This window comes from Pundamilia nyererei, unplaced genomic scaffold (assembly GCF_000239375.1).
Source record: "Pundamilia nyererei isolate P.nyererei 1_Seehausen unplaced genomic scaffold, PunNye1.0 scaffold00035, whole genome shotgun sequence".
Classification (NCBI taxonomy): domain Eukaryota; kingdom Metazoa; phylum Chordata; class Actinopteri; order Cichliformes; family Cichlidae; genus Pundamilia; species Pundamilia nyererei.
In genome coordinates this window covers 321,410-344,667 of record NW_005187436.1, presented here as the reverse complement: position 1 = coordinate 344,667, position 23,258 = coordinate 321,410, and the positions used below count along the sequence as shown (strand labels likewise).

The following is a 23,258-nucleotide window of genomic DNA, read 5'->3' as shown; positions in this document are numbered from 1 at the left end:
ATTTAAAGTTGGTGTAAGTGTTTATCTGTTTCAAGTGATCTTTAACCTTTGACTGCAAGGCACTTAATCAAATATTTTTAATAAAAGCTGAGAAATTTTTTTTTTTCCATATGGAAAATGGCAACATATATTAAAGATCTCTGCTTGTAGAAGTTGCTTCTTGCGTAACATGAAAATAAAAGAAAACACAGCAAGTACATATGCACATGGTGAATCATTTATTAGTGACGGGTGCCTGAGCTCTAGTAGCGTCTATATTGCATTCCCTTTTACTATTGATTGGGCTATGGTCATGTTCTGTTTATTGCAGTTTCAATCACAGGTGTCACACAAACAGTAGAGATACGACTGGAAGACATCCTCGCGCTCACAAAGGCATGTAAACATACACAATCAAACATGCACAGGCACCCACAAATAAACACAAACTACACAGCCATTCTGTTCCCGCCTCAGTTTAATCCTGTTAGAGCGCATTAGTCTGTGCTTTTCTATATTTCATTCATAGCTCAGCTGATGAGCTGTTTTGACAACATGTCAGAATCTCATTAGACTAATAATGCAGAAGATTAGAGCACACGCTCACATACATACACCGATGTGCGCCAGAACAGGCCGACACTTACGCCAACACCTGCGCTGACATACACAAGCACGCACGCACTGATGGCTGCTTATAGTTCTGCAGGCAGGTTTTATGGGTTTAAGATGGCACTAGACTTAAATGTCACGGAAGGTCACGCTGCAAAATGTAACCGCATTGCTCCATTACCTGCCACTGAACAATGACCAGCTACCTAAGAGGGCTGTGTGTAGGGACACGGGGAGTTTACTCTGTTAGCGAAAGCTGCCTTCTTCCCTTGTGAGAGAGAGAGGGAAGGGAGAAATGCATAGGAATGGGCTGGATGTGGATATGGAAAGAAATGAAAGTAAAGGACGGAAAAAATGGTGCAGAGGAGGGGTTCTGTGGGTTTTCTCCTCGGAATGCAAGTCACACACATGCACACACAGAGACATATACACAGAGACATGAATGAGTAGAGGGGAGGAATCATGCTCGCTAAGTAAATGCCTTCAAGGCACTGGAGTTTAGTTGTGCATGGTTAAACATAAAATAATTCCCTATTACTTCATTTGGAAGCCACAGACAGACTGGCCAAGTACAAAGGCATGAAGGAGTAGCTAGATTAGCTTCACTGGCATTAGATCACAAAACAGCACACAGTTCAGGTCTTGTAAACACGGTTGCTGTTTAGATAAAAAAAAAAAACCCCAAAACAAAACGATAAAAAAAAACCCAGCAACAAAGGCCAACAAAAACGAGCCGCAAGAAAACAAAGCATAATTATGTCTGATGAAGGACAAGAGGCAGTGCAGATGTGTTAACAATGGCTGCCCCAGGAAGGAGGAGGAGGAAAAGAAGGGGGCTGAGGTCAGCATACACTGAGATCTCCCCAAATAGCCGGGAGGGATGCCTCAGAATGCATATAAATATGGAGGGAAAAAAAGGGAAGCAGGAAGTTATGAGAAGTGAGAGAGCAAAGATTTAGAGGAGAAAAAAAAGCAATATATAAAACGGAAGAGAGAGAAAAAGACAGGGCAGGGTGAGAAAGAAAAGACAGAGAGACAGTTTCAGAGATTAGGGATTTAAGGACTGATAGGAGGAGGCTTTTGTGCAGTCACAGAGGAGTAAGGGAGAAGGAGGTTTTATGCTAAACTATGCAAATTACATAGTTCTATGACAAGAGCTACACGGGCTGGGAAAACACACAAGAGCACACCGATGGAGCTTGATTCTAAGAAATAGACATACACATACATACACAGTCACATAAATATGAAAACAGCAGAAATGGAAAATGTCACTTTAACCCTTGGTCACGGGAGAATAAGCAAAAACTTAATGAGAAAGTTAAAAGTAGATGATCACAGTGATTGTTGTTTGTATAACTACTTCTGTACTTTTGTTACCTGTATAGAGACACTGCTAAAAGATCCTCCTATGACTCCTGCGATTGCAAGCGGGCTGTCGTCCTGCAAAGCATATGATCCATCGGGACAGATGAACTCTGTGTCGTCCACCTTGGTGAGAGAGGCTCTTACGAACTCCAGAGCCTGGGCAACACAGAGACACAGATATTTTAGAACAAGTGTAATGGATCATGCAGGGTACAATATGGTCTATGTTTTCTATTAACTCTTAATCAGCCTTTGAAGTATTTTTGCTGTAATGAATGTGCTACATAAATAAAAGTTGAATACGTTGAGGTTATTTTTTAATGCAAAGTTTCTCTCTTCTCTAAGGACAATGAAAATCTATTGCTTCACACATGAGGTTAATTCATTTCAGTACAGGGTCCAAATTGTAAATTAACTCATACGAGACCAAGGCAGATTATACTGTATTTAAACTGCTGTGGGAAACAAGTTATAAATCCACAACCTGTTTAGAGAAACCAGATGTCAACAATTCAAGGTTTATGCAATCAGTCACAGAGCTCATTGCGTAAGATCACTAGATGCATCATACCTAAATAGCTCAGCAATAAGAAGATTTTTTTTGAAGATAACAATCCTTGAGGGGAAAGTGCCATCCTTTCTTTTTATCTGGCTCATTTCCCCCATCGAAAATAGCTTCAATCTATCTTTCTCATCACGGATTTGCTGTTATCATTCAAGGCAATATCCTTTTTCCTTTGTGAATAAAATAGAATTTTGAGGTACATTTACTTCACCTGAATATTACCTTTTAATGAGAGCCTATAGTTTTACTCGATTTAAAATGGAAACGTTGCACATATAACTTCTGAGGCCAAAAATTACTTAGATGAGCAACTTTTTAAAGACAAAATATAGCAAAAGTTCAAGTCGCCTAGGAGCACAAAACAACTAATTAGATTTTAACTGTGCTGTACCTAAAACGTTACATCAGCATTCACATGGATTATCCCGATATTTCAGCAATGTGCTTTTGTGGGGATTTGATTATTTTCAGTGCTGTCATGTGTTTACCTTTAATGTCCTTTAAACTGACTTTGACTTACATATGTAAGATATGATTATGATGCGACCTAATTTTGTGGTAGTGAGACTAAATTTTAGGTGTGTGGGAAAACTACCATATGGCAGAAAATTACATTTGTACACTGTCTAGATTCATTATCTGCCATTGATGCACAATGGCAATCTTCACCCACCTGTTCAAGTGCATAGGTATCTCTGGAGCAGGTATCAAGGATGTGGACCCCTAGGGAGACCCCTGGTAGCAAAGCTTTGTCCGAGTTGATTCTGTCTATGGCAAACAGCATGGCCTCCAGCCTCTGGATCCCTCTGTCTTCATTAACACGGCCACATTCCTCCATGCCAGCTCCTTTTTCATGCACTGGAAACAGGCCGCCGAGCACCAGGTCACCCTCGATGCGGATCTCCCGACGTGACTGGGGTGGGTCTGAGAGCAAAACGCCTTGACACATCATGACCAAAACAAGAAAGGGAATGCGGGCCACCATGTTGTGCTCAGGGAGGATTGTCAGAACGCAAGAACAGGCGTGACAGAGAGCGAGACAGAGGGAAGCGAAGGGCTAAGGGTTAAGGTTAGGGGTGAGGGGTTACAAGTGAAGTGGACAGTGCTCAGTGGGGTTGAGTCAGGCAGCGGCCGTGGATTCTTGGGTTGTTTTGTGGCCCATGAAACGGTCAGGGAGAACTGAACTGGACCACACATGGAGGGGCACACCATCTGGGCATCAGTTCTGCTTGCAGAAGAAGGGAGAAGAGAGGAGGAGAAAAGAGAGGAGGGAAGAAGAGTGGGATATAAGTTTGTCAGTCCACATGCCACAGGGCAAATCTAAAAGCTGAAATACTTTTTGTGGTACAATGAAGTAGAAAGACAGCAAAGTAGACATTTTAGTGGAGTTTGGGGACACTGCTAACAAGGGCTCAGTCATTTCTGCTTTACAGGCAAAGCAAGGCCATGACTAACAGGGATATGGAATTGTTTGGAGATTTTACCCCACTCTTCTCCAACCTCCTCCTCCCTTACATCACCCGGTAAACTTTCTTATTGTAAGTGTGCACATGTGTGCGCGCGTATGTGTGTGTGTGTGGGGTGTCTGCCCCTGGTTGTATCAGGATAAGCCAGCTTAGATGGCTGGTTGATACACGAGCCAAGTCTTCTCATGCCACAGATCAGAAAAGCTTCTCTAATCTCATCTCTGTTCCAGCAATTCTCCGCTTGTCCATGAGTTTATACCCCTAAGTATATGTGTGCATGTGTGTGCGTGTGTGTGTTATCAGATTTATTGCTCCCCCTCTCCCTTGCATAATTACAGAGTGAGGGCTGAATGCATTTTACCATGAAAGAAGCTGTCTGACAACAATGAGGCCAACAACAGCTGATGCTACTTACTCAGCTTACGACTCAATTAAAGCTGTGTTTTGACTGTTTTCTTCACTAATGTGCTCCACCTCCATTTTTGTCAAAGCCGGCCTAAAATATATGAAATATATCAGCTAAATGTTAAAGACGGTACTCTACAGATTTTGCAGTTTACATGTTTGGACAGTACAACCCATGTGAGTATAAAGTTAAGAAATATACAAGAGCTTCTGTAGCTCTGGAGGGGTTTTGTCCTGTAAAAATACTTTAGCTTTAGCAGCATCCATGCATTGCAAGCTGAAGTGCAGAGCTGTGGGAATTTGCAAGGCAAATAATCTGTTGGGAGTCATTAAGGTTAGTGTACTGAGATCAGTATTTTAACAAGTAAAGAAACGGCACCTAGATATATTATGTGTACTATTACAATGCATCACAATGCCCTTTGCATTTAGAACAGGTATTGATAAGGTATCTTGTCATCTTAAATCTTAGTATATAATAATGTATGCCAAGTGTGCTGTAATAGAGCAAATCAACTTCCCTACAGCTAGGCAATGTCTCTAGCTTTTTTAGGGATCATCAGAATATATGGAGTTAGGGAGCTGACAATTAAGGAACTGTTCGTTCCACAATAAAAAACACTGTTTGTAACTCATCATCAATTTTTGCTTACCAACCTCCCTCGGGTGTGTGGGAAAGCAATTTTTTTCCAGCAAATGTCCAAAACAACATATTTTATGTTTCAAGATCAAGTGAAAAAGCTCATACAGTAGCCATTGTGATAGGAAAAACGGCAGGTGGCACTGACTTGGTAGGTCAGCAAAACCTTTACCACAGTTTGCAGTTAGTTAATAGTCAGTGTTGTTTCTTTTAACCACAACAAAACACATTAAGTTGCTGATGAATTGCTTTTGTTTCTAAATCTTTATGGCAGATGTTGTCACATGTCACCAGTACAAAATGATGTATAACATCAGAAGTATAGAGAACACTGAATACTATCAACACTGAAAGACCTTTACAATTATTGGATGGATTTCCCTAGTGCTAGTAGAAATTAACTAGTGCTTCTCCCTTTGAGGTTGACATTTTTGGAAAATGAATAGTCTGAACTAGTGGATTAATTGATATAAAATTTCACAATGTAATGTTCTTTTTTTATTTTTTCCAGAGGAAGCACTATGATACCTTTGGTTAGTATTTAATCTACTTAACAAATGTTCATATGACAAACACTCAAAAGTAACTTGTTTAGTATGGTATAGAACTCCTAAACATCAGCATGCTGGTTTTAAAATAACAACACACAGCCATGCTGCTGGAGGAATCCAACAGGGTGGGAGGAGGTTGTGGGATGCTCTCACTCACTTGTTTTCATTTCATATGTCACTGCTATTCCACAAAACGAATGGCTGATTTCATGCCAACATGCAGTGCTCAAGGAAAAAGGGGACTGAACCTCACATCTGAACCAGTTCTCAAAGGATACAAAGAGCCTTTGTGTGTTCTGTTCTGTTCAGGGTTCTTTACTGACAGGTCACTGTCTGCTTAATTTAACTAGTCTTGTACTATGGCCTTCCACTTCTGAAACAGCTTAAGAAAAAGGCGCAGGTTATTCTACCTCTAAGATAATCCCCTTTGTGAGATGTTGCTGCAGAGGCACTGAATGATCTGTATGGAGCCATTGTCACACAGGAGACATTCTGACTTCTGTAACTTAAAATCTGTGCTACCAAAACTTTTTCTGCATTTCACCTGCATAACCAGAGGCAAAAACCTCGCCTTACTTTGGGAAATCCAACTACCTGTCAGTGCTCTTGCTTCATGCCTGCAAGCAGAAAGTGAAATGCTTGCAGCCGACTGTGAGGACAATGCCAAGGCCACATTAAAGCAGCATGGGCCCCAGGGCTACATTTTTTTTCAAGGTTAGTGGAATCAACTAACCTTAAATTCTTTGTGAATATCCATATTCCAGTGCTACTCGTTCTTACCCAACAACAACATTTGATATGTGTGCAAATGTATGTGTGTGTGTGTGTGTGTATTTGGACAGAATTTACCACTAATTTTAAATCAAGAAATAAGAAACATTACCAAATATCCAGGTCTATCAAAACCTAGTGTAGCTATCAACATCTGTGCCTCTCTCCCAGATGAGTTGAGCAATTTTTATACTAATTTTAAAGCTCACAACAAGCACCCCAGAGCCCACCCAATGGGGCTGGTCTACAGGTGACCGAAACAGATCTTAAAACTTCTCAAAGGATAAGGACTCAGATTTTCTTGCATTGCTGCTATCCTCCACACATTATTTATTATGTTATTTACCTACTATTCCAGGTGATGCTATATCATTTCCTTGCACACTGCTTTAGTACACCTTGAAATCAAAAATACATAAATTACATTTCTGTTTATTGATTACAGATTTGCTTTCAATACAATTTTCTGGGAAGCAGTTCCTAGACTGTGAGAATAGGTAAACCATTCTCATCTACAATGCATGCCTTAGGGCTGCTTTCCGAGTCCCCTAGAGTACAGTCTGTTTACACAGAAATGTGTTGCCAAATATGACAACAACAGAATCATAAAATTTGCAGATGACGCCACAGAGATGAGACTAATAAGCAACAGTGGTGAGAGGCACTATAGAGAGCAAGTGGAAGACCTAACCATATAGCGTAAAGAGAAAAACCTCTCCCCAAATATCAATAAAACAAAAGAAATCATTTAGAAAGATCAAAGAAAATCATATTCTTATTTCCATCAGTTGGTCATCTCTTGTGGACAGTTTTAGATTTCTAGGTTTACACATCACAGACACCGTCACATTGTTGCTCCACATTAACTGCATTCAATAAGGCACAGCAGAGATTGTATTCTGAGGGTTTCAAGAATTTTGGCATGAGTATCTTGTGTACTTTTAATGGAGTGCCATCGGGAGTGTCTTGACAGGCTTATTCGTAGTGTGGTTTGGCAAACTGACAGCTTAGGATGGCTGCCTGAAAGAACCACAAAGTTAGTAGCAAGAATGGTTTGGTCTAACTTCATAATGATTAGACCAAACAAACAGACCCAAACTTTACCACATTTTATGTTTTTGTACTATCTTGCCCATTGCCTGTGTCCTTTATCTTAAGGCAGTCAGGCCATAAAAATGTGATTGTGTGACTAATTTGAATGAAAATAATGTTGACCTTGAACTTTCTAACAGATTGAAATGATACTGTTTCGCTATCTCGCAACGATGTTATTTAGTCGTCCCAGTATTCCAAGTATCATCTGTAAGATGAATAGATTTTTGCTACTGCCAAATCTTTCGGCCAATCCTTAAACATCATGAACAAGAAACATGATTAATTCACAAACCAGTTTTATTTAGATGATCAAGCATACCCTGGGAGTGGGTATAGGTTTGTGTAGCGCCGTACGATCCAAGCATAGTCGCTCCACTGCGGCCTTCTTTTTGCATGGATAGCATGCATTCTACGGGCATCGTGTTTAGTAAGTCTTCAACTGTCAGACTGTCATGGCAGCAAGAACAGCAAAGGATTACAGCGAAGGGGTTTACAAAATGACGCTAGCAAATTTAGGCTTTATTTAAATGATGGAGGTAGCTTCTGGGTCTGAAGTCTGCATTTTTTTCTAATATCCAGTCTTGGGGGATATTACAAATCTGTGCTAGTGTAAGCGCCTGTATATTTGAGGTCCGCTGGTTTATTGACTAATGCTGGTGCTTTCTGATAGGTTCTAACAGTATAGGCACATGGGAACAAGGTCACTGCAAATGTTAGCTGCTCTATTTATTAAGACCTAGCATGTGTAAGTTAGCAATAATGCATGCAAGAGTAGGCTAATGAGACAAAACTTGTCCTGCTTTTAGGAGGCTGGTCTAGCGGCTTGTGTTTTATATCAGATATTTTTTTAACTTCATTTGAGAGGGGCTTGAATTTATATTTTGCATCAGAGCACTTTAATCTTCCCAAGACCCATGTGAAACAATACTACACATCAGTAAAAAGAAATTATGCTTACTTGCTTACTTACTTACTAACTAGCTAAATGCAAATTACTTTGAAGGGATAATCAATGTATGCTTTTTATGATGATTTATGGCTAAAACACCTAAAAAAATACTTAGAAAGTTATTTCAACAAACCTAGATCCTTGTGAAGAATCTTAAAACGCATACATTGTCCCAGAACAAGCTGGCAGTTTATGATTTCATTGCATAATGCAAGTGTTGCAGAAGGTACGACCTCAAGAAGACTTCCCTGGAATTCTTCAATTGAACAAAAAGACCGATTTGTTCACTTAAAAATGTGTAAAGTGTTTAAAGTAACAGATAATTTGCTCATGGACACATAAAGGTATCAACAGGATACAGGTTACAGGATTCTTGATGTGTTGGTAGCACAATTTGGAAATACAAGACTGTCAAAAAAACCTTACATGCCTTAAATAAATTACACTCACCTGCCACTCTATTAGGTACACCTTATGAGGTGGTACGTGCTACTAGCAGGTTGGACCCCCTTTTGCATTCAGAACTGTCCTAAGTCTTTTTGGCATAGATTCAGCAAGGTGCTGGAAACATTTTTAGGTCCATATTGACCTGACCGCTTTATGAAGTTGCAGTATATTTGTCAGCCACACATCAGTGATGTGAATCGCCTGCTCTACAGCATCCAAAGGTGCTCTGTTGGTTTGAGATCTGGTGACCGTAGAGGCCCTTTGAGTATCTCACTGTCTTGTTTAGGAAACCAGTCTGAGATGGTCTGAGCTTTGTCACATGGGAGGTTGTCCTGCTGGAAACAGCCATTAGGATAACACTGTGGTCATAAAGGTCATAATGAACATTGGTTGGCAACGATCAAGTGGACAGTGTCATTTAAATCAAACTCAGTGGGTAGTAAAGGTCGCAAAGCGTGTCAAGACAATATCCCCTGCACCATTACATTTGCAGGTGCAAATTATACCCTCATATTCCTGTTGTTAGCTAACAGAAGTGGCACCCGGTGTGGTCATCTGGTGCTGTTGGTTACCTAACAGCTCAGGGCAGTCTGGCCATTGTCCTCTGACCTCTGGTACAACAAGGCATTTTTAACCTGAGAACTGCTGCTTAATGGATATTTTCTCTTCTTCTGATAATTCTTTGTAAAGCTTGGAGATGCTTGCATGGAAGAATCCCTAAATCACTAGTTTTTGAAGTACCAAGACCATGTCATGTTTAAAGTCACTAAAATTACCTTACTTCCCCATTTTAATACTTGGATTGAACTTCAGGAGGTCCTCATGATTTTAATGCACTGGGTTGCTGCCACTGATTAATAAGCTATTTATGGTAACAAGCAGTGGGACAGGTGTACCTAATGCAGTGGCCATGAGTGTAGAGCACTTGTTTATTTGTTCAACTTATACGCTCACCAGGCTGTTGCTTTGCTGACTTGTCAAAGTGCCAGATTATATTGCTGATGTCTATTTAGTCCACAGCAATTGTTTTGAAGGTATAATTAAAAGATATATAAGATCTAATGTTTTTTCCCCTTCAAATGCAGTGAAATTACCCATCAGTAAATTAATAAATGCAAGCAACCAAACAGAATTTTGTGTGCACACACACCTTGACCCCATCACCAGGATGTCTGATCTTAGCCAGAAATGTTGTCAACCCCAAGAAGCAATCTCGTTAGCCTCCCTCATTCTCTCTGTGTTGTTGAGTTTGCGTTTGGCTGCTAAAAAGTCACTCACAAGGCTTGAGTAAGATATAGCTCACTTCTTTTGAATTCTGCCACTTGTGCCTCTCCTGCAATCCTCGGGAGAGATAAGACAGAAGCTGGAGGTTGACGTTGTGACTAGAAAAATCAATCTAGACCAAGGAGCAAGCTCATGGTAAAACTTCTCTTGATTCCTACTTTATCTGTGTGTGTTTATGTGTGCGTGTGTGTGTGCACGCGCACATGTGTAAGAGAAAGTGAAAGAGTAAGTCTCCCCTCTTTAGTGGGCAGGTAGGAGGATGAAAGCTTCTCTTAGATGCAGGCAGCTCAAATTTTTCTTCAGGCGGCTGCCATACCTTTACTACTCTGCTCTGTAATATCACACACATACAGACGAACGCACACACCCAGACAAACACCCGCCCACACACGTGCACACACACATGCACAAACACACACCTCTGCTTCTCTGAGGGGTTGACCTAAAAGCAGACTATTTCTATGTCTTAGCTTCCTTGTGCATCAACCAACAGAGATCTGAATGAGTGTGGTCAGGAAGCACGTAAAGGACACACAAAATCAGGTTATATGATACATAATAAATTCTTACTGTAGGCAAGGCAGGAGTACTAATACATAATTTGAACTGTAAAATTTATATCATTTATATGGGCATATATTATTTATATAACTGTGATGTTCCTGTCAAATTCTGACAGGAGATTACCTGACATGGATATTTAATTCCACGTAATTTCTATATTTTGGGGGATGACATTGATGGTGTCAATGAAAGATTTATATCAATTCTCAAAACCGTCACACATCCTTGATGTTTGTCTGTAGTGGAGAAAAAAAAAGATCCTCCTTGAATGATTTCCAGTATTCCCCTGAAAAAGCTGGAGTCCCTATAAATATAGCCTCCAAAAATTAAAGTTGATGATAATAATAATAATAATAATAATAATAATAATAATAATAATAATAATAATAATAATATCATTATTAGTAATTATATTATTGAGTCTAAAAAAAAGAGAACACTGTCATGAGATTAGTTTTGAGTACAACACTGCAAGAAGGCTGCAGATCTGGCTATGTGTTTGTTTTGAGGGTGTCTTGGTGTAAACGCATGCTTATGGATGTGTGTTGTTGAGTTTAAAATTGTATATTTATGGAGCTAGAACTCTAAGAGTTCCTCCAATGCACTCCTTTGAAACCATGCTTTGTTATAATTGGCAGCTCTTGAGGTCAACTTCCCAGAAATGTGTCAAACAATATCTCCCAGCACTTTTACACTATCTCATGGTGTCCGCTGAAATTGAATGTTTGCTTCATTATAACCTCTTGGAAAGTTCCCAAACCCAGCTTCCTTTCTCAAGAGCAACTGTGCAAGTGGAACACACACTGTGTAACAGAAAATCTTTTTGTCCCCTTTTCCATTACTGAAAATGTTTCCAAGGAGGTTAAAGTACAGGACAATAAGCCTTGGGTTTTTCATGCAGAGCAGTGACAGAGGCTGTATTAAAAATACTTATTTAAAACGCTGAGTAGTTTTGACCCCACCTTTTTATTCTGGTGTGGCAGGAAAACATAAACTGGTACTAATCTTTATAGAGAATGAAATAACTCTCACTACTGCTACATCACAAAACACACCCTTTGCCACATTAGTGGTTAACAGCTTTTTCCCTTTCTTTCTTCTGTACTGCATGGTGCCATTCTTTGGGAATGTAACATTTCTCCAAAGACATACTTTGACATTTGATGATTGAGAATGATTGTAAAGTAAAAGTGAAATCCAATCAGTTGTACATCCAGTGTGCCCTTCGCCTGGATGGAATGTCATGAAATTGGCACATCGAAATGTGACGAAGACCGTTGATTCAATTTTTGTTTCTGAATGATTAAACCCCCAATTAGGCCCATGAAAGTGCACATCAAAATGCTGTCTATCCCATCTGCTCCATATTTAAGCATGACCAAACAAAACAAACAAGCAAAAGTATCATTTGCCACCAAACTAAGTCCAAGGTAACAAACTTACAAAACTAAGATGCACCCGCACAAAATTTTAAGCGAACATTTTTTTGGTTTGTTGCTATGTGCACTATGTGCTGCTATGTGCTGTGACTTTAAGCAAGGGAGATAAGAAGTCTTTGCATCTGCCCAAACAAACAAACAAACAAACAAACAAACAAAAATAAACAGGATGTCTGCTTCCTGTAAAACCACGACCTCTTTTTTACAGTTAATTCACAGACTGACATGCAGACATCTACCTTTGCATTAGATAGGCACACACAGCTATTAACTGCCTTACCTGAATTGAAAAGGATGAGAGAAGACACCAGCTGGCACATAGCAACATCATCAAAGAGCCCCATTAGAGAGATATGGGGGGGGATACATGAGGTGAGTAAAGAACAGGCAGAAAATAACAGCACTGTTGACTACAAAGAGAGAGCAGGAAGACTACTGACCCTTCTCCTTGGGAGCTATGATGCAGAGTAACATCTGACAGACAACCCTATTTCACCTCTGACCCTGCTCAAGTCAAACCACACTCCTCTTTTGCTTCTCATGTTACATCCTCTGGTTGCTCCAAAGCAGCTTCCCTGCATCCCTTCCTCCACCCCCCTCCTTTGCTGGTACTCCACTCTTCCCATTTATTTCCACCTCCCTTACACCCACCACAGCCCTCACTCTCTCCCTAACAGGCAGGGCTGCTGTGGATGACACGTATCCAGCTGAGAGCAGCCATGCAGGGTCGATGGACCATGGTACGCTGAGAGGAGAGATAGCCCCACAACCTGTGTGTTTCCACTGACTGTGTGTGTGTGTGTGTATGTGCCTGTTTATCTGACTATTACAGATCTGACAGAGCTGAAAGCTGCTCCAATGACATGAATCTCACAGTATGAGAAGACACTGTATGTATGTATGTGTGTGTGTGTGTGTGTGTGTGTGTGTGTGAGGTCTTTCTTTCTTTCCTTTTCAAGAGAAAGAGAATGGATGTAGCATCAGAAGCTTTGCTACTGTGTGCTGAACAACAGACCCCTTTAAAGACGGTGCACACTGTCAGAGCTTTATCAGTTAATTCATCAGTGGCTTTGTGTGTTTCAGCCTCCTTCCATCTCTTTTTCCTTTCTCATTCTTATCTTTTAAGGCCAAGTAAGAACAGTGGTACTTACAACTGTTAAGTGAATGTGAATTCAAGGTATATGAATTGTTAAAGACGGAGTGCGGTGTAGCCTTTTCAAATTGTGTGAAAAGTGTACTTTTTATTTTCCCACTCACAAAACAATGACCAATGTGTGTGTGTGTGCGCGCGCATGCGTGTGTGCGTGTACATATGAGTGTAGAACTGGTGTCCTAGACTTCTGACAGTGTAACGGGTGCAATGGGCTGTGACCATTAATTATTTACAAAGTGCGTTTTAGGCAGGAAAGACTGATGATCCATAAATAGGACAGAAACATCTCACAAAATACAACAACCAAACAACGAGCAAGACATGATGCACAACCCTCCAACCCTTTAGTATTAGCGCATAAATCTACATGGTTTAAAAAAAAAAGTCTTATAAATAAGTTCTTAAAATTTTTTACTTGCATTTTATAGCTCTGCTTATTATGCCATCTTTTATTACCATTTACCAGTTAAAATCAATAATCAGGTACTGAACTCGGCCTTTCCTGTATTGATCAATCGGTATATTTCTGACCTCCATTATGGTCCAAGGTTAAAGGTGGTATCATGTTAGACATGACATAGAAATGGACCTTAGAGAATTGCAAATATTAACCACACAGCCTCTGAACTCTGGTTTCTCATAATAGAATGATCCTCCTTCTGTTACATACTTGAAAGTAAATTTGAAATGAAAATAGGTTTAACCCGTATAGAGCACGTTTAGAGCTACACAGGCTAGACTCTGCTCTCATGTGCAGTGGGTACTCCAAAAGGATCCTCTACTAAAAGAGCTTTTAACCTTCGAGCACCACAAAAAGTCTGCAGTGGGAGTACTTAGCGCTCTGTTTTTTGTAAGTTGCGGTACAGCGAGACCTCCAAAATGGTTTGAACTTAACCATGAAAATGCATTAAGTGATAGAAATTGTATTAATAGTTTTAATTTCATTTCAACTCCGCTTCGTTCGAGTCTCGTGTCAAGTTACAATGTTAAACAAGGTGTTCAAACATATAAAATATGCACATTTGTCTCTGTTTTTCCTCTGTTTTATCACCGTAACTCCAACATGTTTGAGTTGTTGACAGCTGATGGCAAAGAAAGAGCAACGTCACCCAACATCTGAGAAACTTTTACATTTAATTGACAAAAATAACACAAAAACAATTTAGAAATCATTCTACATTGTGTTGAAAATCGATTAATATTTTATCCTTTCCCACTAAGTTTCAGTCAGATGTCTCTGCATGTGTGCATTCCCTGGGTTTTGTGATCTCCAGCACGTCTGACTGCATGATTTAAACATTAAAGAATGTCTGTTCAACCTAAAAACAGAAAAGGGTGGCGAAATGTGTGAATGCATCCATCAGACCTGCAGTTTATCACTATAAAAGGCAGTGGACCTGTCAGAAGTAGAATTACTCCTCAGTGGATTGCATCTATCAACTTAACTGTCATGTAATGACCCTGTGAGACATCATGACGCATCAGTCTAACTCACCATGGCACAGATCTTGTGGTACCCTACTTAATTCATGTTCACACAGCTTGCAACTCTGTCCTCAGCATGGTCGATACATGAGGTGCACAGAGCTTTAATAGACAGGTAGAGAGTAATGGAGTGTTGACCACAGTATAAGCTATCTGAGGCTGTTAGAAGAGTACATTTAATTGAGTTGGACAGAGACAAAAGCCTTTCAGATAGGACCAAATGTTGGTTGGCTTTGCTTGATTTCGGTTAGGTGGTTATGTGCAAAAACCAATTACCGCTGACATTCCTCACTAATTATTAGAATTTAAATTATGTACTAAGTTTATGATTTGCCCTCCCACATTAGCCCTGGAATCCTCATCACTGTAATTGTAAAATTCATTGTTCCCACATCAGCACAAAAAGTTCAGTCGACTGAATTTAAACAGGAACTCTTTATTTAACTATATTAAAAAGCTCAGTTTCGTCTTTCTGACTTGTGAATATTATAATAATTTTTATGTTTTAAAGCAAGGGAGGATTTTATTTTTACTTTTTTACTATGAGTGACTATCAATATCAAACAAGACAAAAAAAAAAACCCAAAACAAATGCACACCCACTAAAAGCGTATATGCACAAATGTATATAAATAAGACCTGAAGTGAGAATTTTTAAGTACTTAGTGCAACATTAAGTTTATTGGGTCATATGTGAGAAATTATAAAAGCTATAAAACAAGCTGACTTTTAGGCAACAACCATAAAGCATACGCACACAGACCACTTTAGGTACACCTTGCTCCTTGTGGTCTTGGATCCCCTTTGGCTTGCAAAACAGCCTTAATTTGGTGCTGGAAACATTCCTCTGAGATTTTCATCCAGCAGAGATCAAGACTCATCATATCAGGCAACATTTTTTATTTAATTTTGGTGCGCCCATGCAAATTAAAGCCTCAGTTCTTAGTTGACAGGAGCGGTATCCGGTGAAGTCTTCTGCTGCTGTAGCTCATCTGCTTTAAGGATCGATACGTTGTGTGGTCAGAGAGGCATTTCTGTGTAGCTTGGTTTCAGCTAGAAGTTATATGAGTTGCTGTTGCTGTCCTATCAGCTCAGCACAGTCTGGCCATTCTCCTCTGACCTCTAGCATCAACAAGGCATTTTCATCACAAGAACTGCTGCTCACTGGATAGTTTTTCTTTTCTTTGTAAAACCTAGAGATGGTTATGTGGGAAAATCCCAGTAGATCAGCATTTTCTGAAATACTCCGATCTGGCACCAACAACCATGCCTCATTCAACTCACTTAACTCGCTTTTCTTTCCCATGCTGACGCTTGGTTTGAACTTCACTATGTCATCTTGACTAAGCCCACATGCCTAAATGCTTTGCATTGCTGTCATGTTATTGATTGGATACTGTATCTGCATTCATGAGTGGCTGAAGAGGTGTACCTAATGAAGTGGCTGCCACTGTTGTAATACTTGTTTTCAGTTGTTGTGCTTTGCAGAAGACATTTATCTAATACATTTAATATTAAATCTAAATTCACAATTGTCCAAACGACATTTTCAACTTATGGCACTATGCTGTACCTACTATTATTTATTGATTACTTCACAATGACATTCACAGCTCTCATGCAGTTCCCAGGTGTGTGCCAGATGCCCGCACAGCAGTGAGCAAGGAAATGCTGAGTGGTCGGATAGAGAGAGTTTGACTTGAGCAATATGGGTGAATACTGTATGAACAATGTAGTTACTATACCTGATGCAACAGGGGAGGAAAGGTTACTATGGCTGTAATGTGACCAAGACCTGAGACGCTTTACAGTACTGGACAATTCTGTGTGTGACAGGAAGTTTTGCCTGGTTATGACATAAAAAATGAAAGCAGAACCACTTGGTATTTCACGCAGTAGTCATTTACCTATCCCAGTTTATAAAACACTGCTGACCAGTGACATGAGATAAAGAAGAAAACTGACACTGTGTGTGCTCCTCACAGGTTTAGTTAAAACAGGGATAAAGCCGTTAGCTGAATGCCCTCCATTTTAAATCACATATTCACAGACAGAAGTAATAAAAAACTCAGTTGCATGCCACTATCACACTACCAAAGGGAATATAAAACACTAACATTAACATACATAATGACTTGTACTGCTGTTTTTCCATTTTCAAATTGCCCATTCCAAACACTAACCCAGTTCTGGATCTTCATCTTGTTATTACGCTGTGTATTATCAGCTATCAGTTAAAACAACCTTTAATTGGCATCAGATGAAAAAGGTTGTAATCCAGCAATAAAACATCTGGAAATGTCACGACATCTGCACCATGTAACTTTTGTTTTGTATCGATAGCCGCTATTGCATGACCAGGAAGCCACCCCTCACTATGCATTTCACACATTCTCTCACACACACAGTTTCCCTGCTCAAGATCATAATTTATTAACAAGTCTGATCTCTCTCTGAGACACACCATCACAGCTGTACATCCCACTGCCCTTTCGCTCACTGCCTCATCCCCTGCGCGTATGTATGCATGCGTGCATGTAGTGAAAAAGGGATGTCAGTGCACGCAGTGTATACACGTGGATGCTGGTAAGTGTGTGCGCAGCTCAGTGTATGCTGTGACTGTAGTTAATGATGAGTGGTGAGCTGTGGGAAGCAGGAGTGATTTCCAAACACTTCCCTGTTTCCTCACTGGAGCATAACAGTGAAAGGATCATGTTGAGCACAGCAACAGTGTTTCTATGAAGAAAAAAATGATAAAACTGGAAAGACCTTCAAAGAAAGAACTTCAGGAGGCCTCCGAGAATGGATGAAGGACCTATTTTTTGTGTTAATGACTACTCCCTACATGGAATCACTCAAAACAGCAATTATCCTCAAAATGAAACCATTTAACAAAAAAACAAAAACAAAACCCCAAAATGATACATGCTAGAAAACCAGAATCTTTATACAAATATGCCAGTGTAACTTTTTCTCTATGATGCTTTCTCCTGCTTTCTAGGATTCCTTAATTTAGGTCACTGTTATAAGCATTATGTCCCATCACTTTTATTGGTCAATAACCGTCTTACAGACAAAAAATATGCCAAATAAATATTTTGTAAAATTTCGACATGCTGGCTTTTGGAAGTCAGTGTAGGAGTGATATTCAAATTATCAGTCCTTGGTACAGCCAAACTCCTAAATATCATGTTTAAACAACAACAACAAGACAATCAAGTAGGTGAAGCCAGACGTCGATGTGGCAAGTTGGCGATGTGCAGATTTAAAAGTGGGGAAACTAGAGATCTATTCATTTGGAACAAACTTCCATGTGTTTTTGTTTGTTTGTTTCTGTGATGAAGCTGCCATGAAAGTGATAGTGCTGTCTTATTATGATGGTATAGTATATAAAGCTGAATGCAAATATGGCTTCATGGAATGATACCTACTTTAACAAAATATTGGGCTGTTGGTGAGCAGCAAATTATTGCATTTAATTACTTCAATAGACACTCGCTTATTCTTTTAATGCGTGGTGATGCCACTGGTTGGTCATAAATTCATCCCATAGGGACAAATAGCCATTCATACTTATAGCAACTTAGAGGCAGCTGTTAACCTACATGTCCATGCAGGATAACACACATGGAGCAGACTGACAAGCAGAAGCAGAACATAGTTCATGTCCATATTTGTTCATCAAAGTGGTTCATTTGTTTTTTGCGTGAAACAAGTCACTGTCATTTTTAACCTACCTGTCTGCTTACTGTGTTAGACTCGTCTTGGCTTTACACTGAGATTAGATTCCATGTTTTCATCCCCTCATCTTCAGTGTTGATGAACACAAGAAACCAGAAAGAGAAAGAACAGAACAAAAGAGGAAAAGTCATGATTTCACATCAGTATAACAATTGTGAAAATACAATCTCGTGTGATGTTAATTTCATTTATGCCTTGTAGGTATGAGACTGCCTATAAAGACTTTGAGTCAGGAAGAAAATGAATTCAGCACCAAGGACAGCGGCATAAAAAAGCACTCTGCTGTCCTCAGAAACACCTGAGCGTCAAAAGTATGGAGACACTGTTGACCAGTTTAAATGAATATTACTGTAAAGCAGGAGCAAAAGCTGGTAATTGACTGTCAGTGGCAGCTTTTTCTATGCTTGAGTTTTAGTGACGTATGCTTCATCAAACATTTTAACAGGAAAATATCCTTCTAAAAAATGTAACATACAAACGATATTTTTAACATACGCACAAACGATTAAATAAAGAAATTATTTAAAATTATTTATATTCCAGTTAGTCACACTTAATCCTCTTCACTGGAGCGCCACACATCTCAGCAAAATTTCAAATGATAATTATATAATGTGATTGTTTCAAATAGTTCTAAATCATGCAAAAATATTTGTATATTTTCATCCTTGTCTATTAAATTTTGCTCAGTTTTGATAGTTCTTTAAATGTTCTCATCCTTTTATATTCAGTAAAATTATGTTCCGTTTTTAACTGGCTAGGACATTAGTCACATAGATAAATAAAGAAATAAATAACACTACATGGAATATCCATATTGCTTTCTAAAATCCCACAGTCCCAAAGCCACTGCTTAACAGATGTTCTGTACAATATGTACTGTATGCCTTGATAAGATTTAGTAAACTTCATCCAAAATAATAAAAATGTACTGAAATCACCTCCTATTAGAGGTTTCTGTAAAAAAAAAGAAGAAGAAGTTTGGCCCTTGTTAGCAGAGGGCGACTTTTAATTGAATATAACAAAAATATAGATAATGTCTTAAAAACACTCTTGGAGCAAAATTCCCCTTTTCCTCTCTCCTTTTTTTCTCAGCAGTTAATGTACATCCTACTATTGGTAACATATAGTCACCAACTTATGATTAAACACACCTCCGTCTCAGCTGTCATGCACAATCCTGTCAAGCTGTTGAGCAGGTGCATTTCAGGATGTTAGAGCTCCCCACAGCACATATGGCTATAGCTGCAGAAAAGAGGTCATGATAAAGGTGACGTTCTAAAAATTTCTATGAGTACTTTGTTATATTTCTAATACACAAGTCGCTTTTGGATTTAACTGCTATTAACTGCCACTGTGCCCATGAATAATAAAACTTTTTAAATGTCCTATAAAAGCTTAAAGAACTGACTACAACATAAATTCTCACCATAATCTCTCATTTATGGCTCTAGAAAAGGGACTTTGGCTAATACGTCTGATTTATAAGAAAAATATATAAACTAATAAAGTCATTTTGTCATCGCATCACAGAAAACATCATCCCATAATATGTAGTGTTCAGTGTTTCTTCTAAAGTCAGAATCTATGATACAACACAAGCATGCACATACACACACTTTGCACTGCTCTACAGCAGCTAATGATGAGGTTCTGTAGTACATCCAGTTCAGTTAGGTGTAGTGTGTGGAATGTACATGACCATTTCGACATATATAGTACATACAAACAAATCGAAATCACAATCAGAAGCTTGTAAGCATATCTGATAACAAAATACATCCATTCAGCAGGAGAAATTTTCAGCTGCCTTACCCACAGATTAACATCTCCTGACACTGAAGAACGCACATAAATACATTTACACATAAGCATGTAAACACAAGTTAAAGTCTTAACATGTCACTACATCCCCACCTATAGTTGTCATCCTTGCACGCACATGCAGAGAGTTACTGATGTGCAAACTCTCTGTACAATTGTTAAATTAAACTTAGTTATGCAACAAGTTTCACAAAGAATTTACACTGATGTTGCTTTATATCAATAAGGACATCCCAGCCTAGTTAATCAAACATTACATTTTTACAATATACATAAAAACCATAATCATAGAAACATGAATATTTTATATTCATATATATTATTCTGAAAAAGCATGTAGCTGTCATTTTACACAAGCAATGATAACATGTTCATGTTGAGCAAATACACTCTTATCTAACTGAGCAACATAGTTAATTTAACAATTCTCATTGCTTATTATTTAGTAACCTAATCATTTTGATATCGCATTCCTAATAGAGCTAAAAAAAACAAACAGTATATGATTATCACAGATGGACATTTTATCATGGTTTGGTAAAATTATATATCACCTAGTAGTTCCCAATTCAATACAGTAACTCCAGTATAACAGAAACATTATTTTATCCTTATCTGCTGCATATCATTCTAGTAAAATATGACAATTTTGGTTAAAATTGATTAAGAATAATCAAAAGTCTTTCACTGACTATTCAACACATTGATGCATGTTTCAGCATGGGTGGTGTGGGGCAGGAATGATATCTGTTCTGAAGTGTGTCCAAAATGCACACCAGTAAGAATTAAACACAAAAATACACACACCTAAAATGCATTGTTTTTGTTTTTATGTTTGTTTTTAAAAGACAGCACATTATAGACCCTTAATATATTAAAGCTAATTACAACCTCTCCCTCGGGGCTTATAAAAATGCACCTGCTCTACATGAATTCCGACACGGGCCATGATTTTTCACTGTTTATAAAACTGTAATTTGCAGTTGTTTTTCTAGTAGAGTGCAGAAGATTTTTTTTTTTTTAAAGGCCAGTAATAACATGTGGGTTTGGCTATATGAATCAATATGTTTATCCAGTTATCCTCTAAGTTCTGTTACCCCTCTACGCTTGTTAGTGAGAAATATAACATTGCTAGTTAAAGCCAGTATAGCTCATAGACAGCAACTCATGTGGAAATTCCCATTTTGCTTGTTCTACCTTCAGTGCAGGTCCACTTGCCTTTCCTCTAGCGCAAGGTGCGAAGTGGATCCTTAGATGCAAACGGAAAGTAACATTGATAAACAATAACCAGATCCAGATATCGGATCCACCTGTATGCCTCTTTTCAAAGACTACCCGCCCACCCTTCCCCGGGAAGCCTAAAGCCAAGGGACATGCCTCAGTGCGGTTTGTCTGAACCCAAATAACTTCTCCGCGCGGAGTGAAATACGCAACTGCAGATAGTCTTTGTTTCACCTTCTGTATCTTTATCGTGCATCTGCTGCAGAGATTAGCAACCATTTTCCCCCCGCTGACACAACCCAGAATTACTGAACGTGACTGAAAGGAAACAACAAGCACGTTTATGCAGTACAACTGGCTTTTTAAATCCTGCGCAAAGTTCAAAGCAAATTGCTCCCTACAGTAGGATTGGCTGACGCGCGCTTGAACGCTCCCGGACTGTCAATTCTTTCACTGCACTCTGACAACCACTGCCTACCAGTCAGGAATGTGTGAGATTTGACCTACCTTGACGGCTTCGATCCTTGAAAGGTTGCGCACAAATCTCAAGCTGCTGGAAGTTTGACTTAGTCTACTCCTGATCCCTCGGAGGAGTCGCACTGAGAGAGAGGATGGGCGCCACTGCTCTGCGCGCCAGCTCCGTGGCTGTGTGTGTGTGTGTGTGCCCGTGAGCGCGCGTGCACGAGTGAGGAGAGAGTAAGTGAGAGAGAGAGCGAGAGAGAAACAACAGACGAGCAGAGCTGAAGCCCCTTGCCAAAGGATGCTTCAGTCTCCTAGCAACAACAATCGATCTGGCAAGGAGACATTTTTATTGGATAAAAAGAAAACTTAGCCACTCACCCCCCCCCCCCCCCCCCCCCCCCACCCCCCCCTTAGCACATGTTTACCACTCAGAACAACAACTCCAGCTTCAGTGAGTGAAGATAGAGAGTGAGAGAGTGAGAAGAGAGGTGTGTGTATGTGTGTGTGCTGCTCCAAAATAGATGTTTTATGTGTATAAAGGTGCAGAGTGACACAGAATTTGTTCGCATTCATCTGTCCTTGTAGCCCGGCTCAAAACACATAAGCAGTGGTGTATATATAAAAATCCTTACCCCTTTTTTAAATTTTATGGAGGCTCTATTATGTTTAAAACACATTATTACAGTCAATTTTGTCAGCATGAAGAACAGCACTAAACATGCAGCCCATGCTTCAGCTAGCTCAGGCATATTAGAAGAGAAGGGCATCCAACCCCGGAGATGTGACTAGAAGTTTACATCATGCGTCACACTAACAGGATGCATGATATTTTTCACAAGTTAGGTGTCAGTCTCTCTTACCTGTGTATTTCCTATTAGGACAACAACAGAAGGTGGCATTCAGTAGTGTGTGCGTAGGTATAGGTGTGTGTTTATGTGTACACAGGTACGCATCTGAGTATCTGTACTAGTACGATTATGCATATGGAGTCATTAGAATGCAAATATGCAAGTGCGCAGCCCCTATTGAACAGAAAATACTCTTCACGCATGATTGAGTAACACAGCGTCCTCTTTCTCTACTCAACACCAATACACACAGAAATACGTAGTACAATGCACACAGACACACACTCGAACACAAGCACTCATTCGACTAAAGCTTGATTTTGTATTGTAAAGTTAGTCAAGTGCATAGAGATAGCCTGTCTGAGAGCTTGCTCAGAGCTGTTTGTGAT

The 23,258-nt window shown here is 39.4% G+C and overlaps 1 protein-coding gene across 2 annotated transcripts in view; it reads right to left on the bottom strand.

Moving 5' to 3' along the window:
* Positions 1–22,263, bottom strand: part of grm3 (glutamate receptor, metabotropic 3) — a 41,285-nt gene extending 19,022 nt beyond the window's left edge. Inside the window, exons 1-4 of one of the 2 annotated variants that reach the window (XM_005729865.1) lie at positions 22,067–22,263; positions 18,511–18,581; positions 3,198–3,749; positions 1,972–2,115 (exon numbers count right to left, since the gene is read on the bottom strand). In XM_005729865.1, the coding sequence (XP_005729922.1) occupies positions 1,972–2,115; positions 3,198–3,509 (456 nt within the window). In that variant the 5' untranslated portion in view covers positions 3,510–3,749; positions 18,511–18,581; positions 22,067–22,263. Of the gene's footprint in view, positions 1–1,971; positions 2,116–3,197; positions 3,750–18,510; positions 18,582–21,535; positions 21,605–22,066 lie in introns of those variants that run through there. The other variant, XM_005729866.1, reaches the window with a different exon arrangement.
* Between the last annotated feature and the right edge of the window lie 995 nt (positions 22,264–23,258).